This window comes from Brachyhypopomus gauderio, chromosome 10 (assembly GCF_052324685.1).
Source record: "Brachyhypopomus gauderio isolate BG-103 chromosome 10, BGAUD_0.2, whole genome shotgun sequence".
Classification (NCBI taxonomy): Eukaryota; Metazoa; Chordata; class Actinopteri; order Gymnotiformes; family Hypopomidae; genus Brachyhypopomus; species Brachyhypopomus gauderio.
Genome location: NC_135220.1, coordinates 2848845 through 2858533, shown reverse-complemented (window position 1 = coordinate 2858533; position 9689 = coordinate 2848845). Strand labels below are relative to the sequence as shown.

The 9689-nt window shown below is 44.6% G+C and overlaps 1 protein-coding gene across 1 annotated transcript; it reads left to right on the top strand.

The window, feature by feature from the left end:
• Positions 1-368: 368 nt before the first annotated feature.
• nr4a1 (nuclear receptor subfamily 4, group A, member 1) lies at positions 369-7801 on the top strand. The gene is given in 8 exon segments (XM_077018717.1): positions 369-1024; positions 3239-3455; positions 3457-4021; positions 4268-4397; positions 4593-4750; positions 5040-5242; positions 5716-5894; positions 6126-7801. Coding segments are annotated over 8 exon segments (1713 nt in total). The 5' UTR covers positions 369-1020; the 3' UTR covers positions 6383-7801.
• The last annotated feature ends 1888 nt before the right edge of the window (positions 7802-9689 follow it).

Below are 9689 nucleotides of genomic sequence, written 5' to 3'. Positions count from 1 at the left end.
AAACACCATTAAGTGACAAATAACACAAACGTCAAACCTAAAGCCTGCAAGATGATGGTCTTATTTTAGTGGTATAAAATACGTCTTGAATGTAACGTTTGGGTATTATAGCTTACTAGTAACTATAAGTAACTAATGCCCTGAGTGCTTAAACATTCAAAGTTAATTTGTAGCATTTACCGACATCGTTAGATATGTAACCAACGAAGACTAGCGCGTCATTTACCAGCGACAGACCTCTAGTAAGGAGAGTCTTCTTTTCACCGTAATCTGCTGGGCTTCCCCATTTGAAGGATTCCTTCTACGTCACCCAGAACCCTGGTCGACGTCATCGGGTAAACAACCGCTTGTTGATCGGTCGGAGAAAGCTTCCTTTCATCTTTCAAACCGCACCACTTTTAAAGAGGAACAGGATGCTGGAGCGACTTAGGGGGCTGGCATCGTAAATGGAACGAACAAGGGAAACTCGTGAAAATTCGTGACCACAGCGAAGATGAAGGACTCAAAGATGTGTAGGAGTAAGGTCCACGAGGACAGAAATCAGTTTACTATTGGCGCAACGGAGAAATGTCGAAGGGGTGTTTTTGTTAAGTGTCTGGGATATCTACCATCTCAACCATTCAACCAAGACGATTGTTGACAAAAAAAATCTACGTATATACTCTGCTTTTTTCAACAAAGGACACAAAAGTTGTAACGGCAGTTAAACTACATTTAACTGCTGACAAAATGATTTACAAACACTTCTCGGACTAAAAAGATAACATGCAACGTCAGCCAAAGTTTAACATTGAAGTCTACAGGCGCGTGGAGCGACATGCGACATCGGACACTTATTTGGCTTCCTTTGACTGGAACTCTGACCTTGTTTTAAGTCAAATCCCCAGTAAGGTCATGAAGCAGCGATTTATAAAACTAAAATCGAAGGACTGATTTTGACAGCATTAAGTACATTATTTGCTATGATGTGGAAACCCAAACTACGGTCCGACTGAGCTATCCGGTGCAGAAGAGACGCCTATGTGTAGGTTTAAACAAGGGGTGGGGGGCTTTTCATCATCTGACAGGTTGTCTGTTGAGCACTTCCATTCTTGTAATATTAAAATATTAATTTAAATGGATGAATCACTGTTGAGGGAGGGGCGTGATGCTGTGAATTGATATTGGTTTGTTGGTAATAATTAGTGTCTCACGGTTATGTTGGCTCGATGGAATACCATTGTCCAGTGTGTTTAAAGTGTCCTTAGGTAGTGAGAGGCGCTAGGTGTAACTTTATATTATAACAGATATAGCCTATTCTTACTTTAGTTTAGCAGCACCTCACAGCAGATTAGCAGAACGAAACGTCTTAGATCTCTGTTAAGTATTTAATGTTTTTCATAGCACTGATAATTTTCTTTAAGTATCTTGAAAAGATGTGACGCCAGTTACAGTAACAGCCCTAAAATATGTTAATATGTTTAATAAAATTAAGTGGTCATTAAATTTAAATATGTTCTGGATAATGTTGGAAATGAATTATCCTGATCTATTTTAATTGGTCACTTGGTCAAGTTACATCGCCAAAGTAAACGCTTTACATGGTCCATAAAGGGATTTTACGCTATTCTTTCCTTATCACTTAGTTATTTGTATCTTCCCCTTAACTATTTTTAACCAAATTCAGTGAGTTACCCAGTGGTTGCGCGACTATATTTAGAACAATAAACGTGCGGATTGTTTGCGTCAATGGAATCCCGCGTGTGCGTCACACAGTGTGACTTAAAGTTGTCTGATTGGTTAGCGTCCGGAAATATTCGCAAAAGTTCTCCGCCCCTGCATGGCCATATTTGCGAGTGGAACGCCTTGAGAGGATGCACCTCTTACGTCACGGCAAAACTGCGCTAGTAATATAAAGTGCCTGGAGAAATTTGAGAAAACGTCTTGTTGCGACTGAAGAGAGTATAGATGGTGTGATCTACTATTTGGAATACGGGCATTCCAAAAAAAAAAACCCCACAGAAGAATTAATAATCAGGTAGGTTGATATTTAATTTGACTGTAGGTTTAACTTTTCTGTTTACTTCTTGCGTACATTTCTATCGCTTAAGACAGAAATCAGTTCGAATCAGTGAACAACACTAGTTACTTGAGAGTAAATCACAGTATGACTCAATGTAATGAACCATATGTGGTTTTGATAGTTGTCTAAGTTGTATTTTAGTGCTATACTATAGTGAAGAAAACGAAGTCGATCCGTATTTTTAACACGATTGCAGACAGACATATAAGCTGCTCAATCGCTTCAGTCGTGATAAAACGAAGGGTTGCATTTATAAAGGATAAACTAGTATTTTATTAGCTGAGGCAACTGCGAAAAGGAAATTGACATATTCTGTGTCTCTTAGCGGTTCGTAGTCCAGTAGTAGCCGTAAGGCTGGTGAAGCGCTAGGCTGCAACAGGTGCCGCACGCTCAGAATTGGTCACTGGTTCCTTCAACCTGCAGGCCGTCGGCGACCACAACCCGCCGTCTGTGTGAATTCGGGAAATGGCTTGGGCAGTGTTATGTGATTTGTTCGTCCGTGCATATTTGTAGCTCGTCGCGCTGGTAACTTGAGTTTAACGGAGCGCGTTACGTCCGTTACGTAGTTTTTACGTCGTTTAGGTTGGGATACTTGGTGTCTTCCATTTGTAGTTTTCGCTAAAGTAAGTGATTGTAAAAACCCGAGGTAAGGAACAGAAGTCGGATGGATGTCGATGATTCTAACTCGATCATTCCTTAACCCAAATAAAACATCCTAATAATAAACGTTCTTTATTATAACCTTCTTAATCTTAATTCAAAATTTAAAACATTTAAAATGTGAGAGATGGGATTAGCCAACTTGAGAGTGATACATTTTCTTTTGCTTTTCATCATCTCTTAGGTGGTATTAGTCCATTTTGTCTACGTTATGCCTCTTTAGCGCAGGCACACATGTGAAAGCCTGGAGTCTAGAGTCTTAACCCTGAGTTATGCTGACCCATATGGGGAGTATAAATAAGTATTGCTCGGCAAAACTGCTCTTCAGGCTTTCAGAGAATGTGCTCTGCTCTAGCCAGAAGTACACAAGGAATAAGTATTGAAGGTGTTTGAGGGTCACAAAACCTCCTGTATGCTGTACGTTGCCCTAGCTCTGAGATGGGGTTTCCTGACCAACCAGGCATAAGTCTCAGCTTCGGGTTACTGAGAAACAGCTGCTGTGCTTGTGTTCCACAGATATGACCTGTGTTCAAAGTCAACATGGAATCCAGTCCTATGAGAGCGCCCTCTTCAGCCCTGAGTTTCTGAACCCCGACTTCACCTCCAGGTTGGATATGGACGTGACCGATCAGCGAGAGCAGTTCTCCACCCCCTCCCTTCCAAGCATCACCTCACTGGTCGAAGGTTATGGGGGAGAGTTTGATACCTACACCTGTCAGATCTCCACCGCCACCCGCCTCCCCCGGCGCAGGTGTCCACCAAGAAAGTTCAGCCTTCAGTCCAGAAGACCTACACGGTTATGGGTACTACCCTGGTACATTCACCCTGAGCTACGTGGATGAGGCTCAGGCCAGCTCGGGCGGCCCCGACTGCTACAGCAGCCCTCACTCCGCACCGTCGCCCTCAACGCCCAGCTTCCAGCCCATGCCCACCTGGGACGGGACCTTCGGGTCCTGTTCACCAGAGCCCAGCTGCTGGGCAGCAGAGAAAACGCCCCTCGCCCAGTCCTCTTCCTTCTTCACATTCGGCCCAGTGACTGGGGAGGAGTTGTCCCAACTGCGACACCCGCCGGCCCCAATCCCAGACCAGGACCCTTTCTCTCTGAATCACTCGGGCAGCTTCGCGCCGCTCTGCTTGGAGCACAGTGGCGCGGACGCCTCGGTCCAGGGGGACGCTCAGGCGTCTCCCAAAGCCAGGAGCCCCACAGGAAGTGAAGGCTGTTGTGCGGTGTGTGGTGACAGCGCCTCCTGCCAACACTATGGTGTGCGCACATGCGAGGGTTGCAAGGGCTTCTTTAAGGTGAGTGTAGAATCTTCTCTCTATTGTACTCAATACTGTCACCCCCCCCCCCCCCCCCCCCAAAAAAAAGGAGAAAGTTCTAGAAAGTTCTTCATTTCATAGTTGAAGCACCTTTGCAGTATGGCATAGTGTAGCGTGGAGTGTATGAGAAGGTCTCATTATTAACATTTGGTCTGCTTAGTTCAAGGATTCATTTGGGGTACCCATTGTAGCCCAAGGTTTAAATCTCCTATTTGCATTTTTCAGAGAACGGTACAGAAGAATGCCAAGTACGTGTGCCTGGCCAACAGAGACTGTCCGGTGGACAAGCGGCGGAGGAACAGGTGTCAGTTCTGTCGCTTTCAGAAGTGCCTGGCAGTGGGGATGGTGAAAGAGGGTGAGCAATTATCTCACGCACACATCACACGCCTGTTGCATTGTTACAAATACATTTGAGAAAAACATGGACTACTTCAATAATAAGACACTTGCATACCTTAACATGCGATTCTAAAACTCATAAAAACATGATCAGTGTGTATTACTGTAGACAGTTAATATTTTATTTACGTTGTTTCCTTTTGTGTTCCAGTTGTCCGAACTGACAGTTTGAAGGGCCGAAGGGGCCGTCTCCCTTCCAAACCCAAACCGGTTCAAGAGTCTGGATCCTCTCCCACAAACATAATTGGTTCTCTTATCACAGCACATATTGACTCAAACCCATCTACTGGAAGCCTTGACTATTCAAAGGTGAGTCCAGCACTTTTGATTGGCTCAAACAGACTCATGGAGCCTACAGCATGCTAGCACAGCTGATCCTAATTCCTTAATTTTATTTTATTGTATTTTGTTCGGCTGCTCGAATTATTGTTGTTGTTCTCTTGTGTAAAGCCTTTGTGATTGCTGTCTAGGATAAGCGCTATATAAATAAATTTTACGTACTTAATGCTTTGCTTCGTTATTTTCGTGACTGCCTATTTTCATGTTAAAGTTCCACATCTCAAATGCCTTGTTTTCTTCCGCCTCTGTCCTCTCTCAGTATCAGGAAACGGTGGCTAGCTTGTCTGAAAAAGAGGATGCCAGTGACATCCAGCAATTTTATGACTTGCTGACAGGATCAATGAGTGTGATCAGAAAGTGGGCGGAGAACATCCCAGGATTCACGGCCTTCTGTAAGGAGGATCAAGACCTACTATTCGAGTCGGCCTTTGTCGAGCTCTTTATTCTGCGTCTAGCACACAGGTAGGCTGCAGCAGACATATTCCTCATCTCACTCACCAACCCTCGGCCCCTCGGGTTAGGAACACCTTACAGCATTCTGCAGGTGTACTGTTGCAGACTGTAGCCCATCTAATAGCATCTGCTATTCACTAGCCATCCTGTGCTCTACTCAGCACTGGCCACACATCCTCTGCTGACTTGCCGATAAAGGGCTAGAACATGGCTAACATACTCTTTAGGCCTGCAGGTGGGCTACAGTGTACACTGTATAACAATAGCATATGGGCTACAGTCTTCAAATGTACAGCAGTAGCAGGTGGGCTACAGTGTCCAACTGTACTGCTTGCAAGGTGTTCCTAGTCAAGTGGCTGGTGGGATAAATGTATTGCAGATATCATTGCCTTCCACTTCAAAGCTGGTGAATCAAGCATAGTGTCTAATGTATCTCTGCCTTAAGAGTTTTTAGCAAACGTATTTCTTCATGTTTAATTAAGATCAAACCCAGAGACGGGCAAACTCATCTTCTGCAACGGGACGGTCCTGCACCATAAGCAGTGTGCGCGGGGCTTCGGTGACTGGATTGACTCCATCATGCAGTTCTCCCAGAATTTGCATCGCCTGAACCTTGATGTGGCGTCTTTCTGCTGCCTGGCCAGTCTCGTCATCATAACAGGTACTTCATAGTGGAAGCATGTGGGGGGGGGGGGGGGGATTTATTTTTAAATCCTATAGTCATTGCAAGTTAAGAAAAAGAAGCATCTGGTATCAGACTTAAAACTACATTTCTACTAAGATTGAATTTGTCTGATAACATAATATCTATTGACGTCCGCATACAGTATACTTCATGGTATGCGATAAGAGTCCTAAAATTCAGATTCAGACTGACTTGTGTTTCCTGCAGATCGGCACGGCCTGAAGGAGCCCAAACGAGTGGAGGAGTTCCAGAGCTGCCTGATCTCCTGCCTGAAGGAGCACGTGTCAGCCGGCGCCCTGGAGGGCGTACGTCCCAGCTGCCTGTCACGTCTGCTGGGAAAGCTCCCCGAACTCAGGACACTGTGCACCCAGGGGCTGCAGCGCATCTTCTACCTGAAGCTGGAGGACCTGGTCCCGCCTCCACCGATCGTGGACAAGATCTTCATGGACACGCTGCCTTTCTGAAGGGTGGGAGGAGAGGGGAGGGGGGGGGACACCCAGGGGTTTGGGTGGTGTGGGTGTTGTGTGGGGGCAGCATGTCACATGCGCTAAAGACGTCTGATTATGTGAGCTTGACTAAAGACTCTGAGTAGATGTGTACAAACACGGAGCACCTGAGGCTTCCTGTTAAAGGATTCTAACGTCTACTCCTCTCCACTTTCTTGGAATGACTTTAATGAATGATAATGGTGTACCACTACCATCTTCCTGCCAGAAGGCCCAGATCTCTTTCTCACAACGTTACACACTTGGAAGAAGTTAAATGGTCTTGCTGGAACAGTCTGGAAGATCCTACAGGATTGCCAATATTTGTCCCTGTGCTTTGGCAACTGTACTTTCTCTGCCTTTTTTATGGAGTTGAGACATTTTGCTTCCTGACTTCTCTACCATACTCATCACGATACGTGGGTGACCACACTCACAGCACGTGGTGTCAGGACAGCTTAAACAGAGCAAACATACACAGATCCTATTTAAACAGTATTACAACTTTGTATATTCCAGGCATACGTGTCGATGACATCGACAGAACTCAATGGTGCTTAAAACACACACCGGTGGTTTATTAGAAGCTCAAGAGGCCATGGACCAAACCAATAATGTTTACTAATGATTTACAAATCCAGCCTTAACCATCCTTAACTTAAAACAATGCCTGAGTGGGAAAAAAAGCTACGATCACTTCAATAATTCACATTTATTGGCAATAACGCATTAGGCTGCAGATTGAAAGCTGAATGCGATTGAGTACTGTATTCCACATCGCCGTGGGAGACAGATTTACAGGTGAGATATGCTACCTGGAGAGGACAGTAGGAGCCCTTTGACCTTTCGTTGCTTAGCAATACTCCAGCTGTACAGGCTTTAATACCAGGAGCATAAGGAGGTACACGGAATGGGGCCTCCAGGTGTTTCCCCATAAACGTTGTGCTTACATCACATAAATAAGTGGCTTTGGTACACAGGCTCACATCTCCATGATGAAGCGGTACATGTTGAGAGGGCAGGAATGGAGCAGGTTACATTAGTGACTATACATTTCCTTCTAGTAGTTGTGAGTTAAATGTTTGATATACTTTTTGAAAGCCAGTGCAGGTACTTTACAGACGACCTCTGTATTCAAGCATTCGTTTCTCTGAGTATTAGCACTGATTCATTTATTTAGTGTGACAGATTTTGGGGTATGCACTTTTGTATGTACTGTATTATGGAGATGGCTGCATATTTTGTCCGCATATTGGAATAGCGAGAAAGTTTGGGCATTATAGATTTCTTTTTTTTTTTTTCCTTTTTTGATATAATATTTTTGATATTCTTAGATATTGTTTATCTTTCATTACTATTGTTGTCAAGCACTATATATAAAAGATGATGAAGAATCAGTGTGATGCATTTCATCATCTTTACTCCACCCACAAATAACCCCACGATGCCCTTCACACTTCCAGACTCACTTCTAGAACAGTCTAGAACACTTTCTGGCCATCAGGTGCAGATGAGAGGAGAAGCAAGCGTTCTACCAGGCTCTCCAGAACCAAACGCATGTCCCGATCTAGCTTGTGTGGTGAATATTCAGCTAGTTTCATGCGGTGCCTTCCAGTGTGTGCGTAGCTGCCACACTGGCTGCATGCAGGTGGTTTTTCTGGAGGAGTCTTGTCTGTCTCCCTCACGAAAGAAACCAGCTTGAAGCTGGATTCATCTGAGTCAAGGCTGGCAGTATTACACTCAACACACTCCAAACCCCAGATGTGTTCGGGGAAAAACCAGTGCCCTCTTGTTGCTTACACGAATACGTGTTAGGATGATTGAGCATCTTACAGTCCCTGTGTGCATGTTACATTTTATTCACATGATATAATGTATCTTTTTGCCCACTGGAATCATGATTAGCAGTGAATATCAAAGAGACATGGGTGATAATATATGCCTTGACAAGCCTTACTCATTTGACATGTTTTAGCAATTCACACAAAAATGAGCTCTCTTCATGTCATAAGAAGTGACTCAGTGAGAGAAGTGAGTTTGCTGCAGTTGCTGGGAAGAGGCTGAGCAACCCCCCTCCACACACACACACACCCCACACACACACACACACACCCCACATGGCTGTAAGGGAAGGACGTTCCTCTTCTCAGGTTTCATCCACAGCATTTCGTCACCGTGTCACAGGCATCGATTTTGGGCAGGGAGGGCTGGTCCATGGGACCCAACTAAGACAGAGAAACATACAGATCTGGAGTGACGGGCCCCCATACTCACAGGCCGGGTGTCACCTTACACAAGCCTGTTGCTGTGTTTGTGCATTAGAAAAAAAAAACAAAACTTCAAAACTCACACAGGTGATTTCAATCCAGACCCCTCTGGTGTCTGACCTAGTCACGCTATGCAGCATAAGCTGACTGGTGTCACATATCCCCTCTGGAACACAAAATTCTGTGGCCTAATTTTGGGCCACTGTAATTTGCACCCATGACACCACACCTGATGAGGGGGGTGTGCCTGTCCTTGTATGCCGTGAATGTCATCTATAAAGGAACTACAGCAGAGTCTCGGGGGTATGGGTGGGGGGTGTGGATCCACATGGCAGGGGCATTTAAAGGACCCCTCGGTGTTACAGGGGATGCTGGGAGGTGTATGAGCTTATGTAAATCACGATGCCGGCCTGGGTTTCATTTTCTGCAAAAGTGTTGGTTAAAAGTACACGGAGGAAACAAATACAGTCTTAGGCCACTTAAATTTGTTGTTGTACAAAGTTTCCAGAGAAGCATGACGTTTCAGACTTTCATCAGCTGTTCAAGCAAAGTGTGTTATATATTTATACACACACACACATACTGAATGGCCACTTTATTAACAAGACCCAGTAGGACGTTAGACCTCCTTTAGCCTTCAGAACCACAGCACTTCATCGTGGCATAGATTCCAGTAGGTGTTGAAATCATTTGGCAGGAATCTTGGCCCATGCGGACAGGATATCTTCTCGCAGTTACAGCAAACTAGATGAAGGCACCGATATGCACTGAACAGCCCGTTCAACCTCGTCTCAGAGATGCTCTATATGATTAAGATCTGGGGACTGTGAAGTCCAGCAAAGCAAGAATAACTGGTGTGGTATATGGTCTAATTCAAAATAGATGTTTGATACATATACAATAATTAATTTACATGAATTGCAACTGAAGTTTATCTACGGAGTTCACGAACAATATGTGTATAAACATATTTTTCCTTCCTGTCCGGTTCATGGGTTTTAAATGCTTGTGTCAATTGG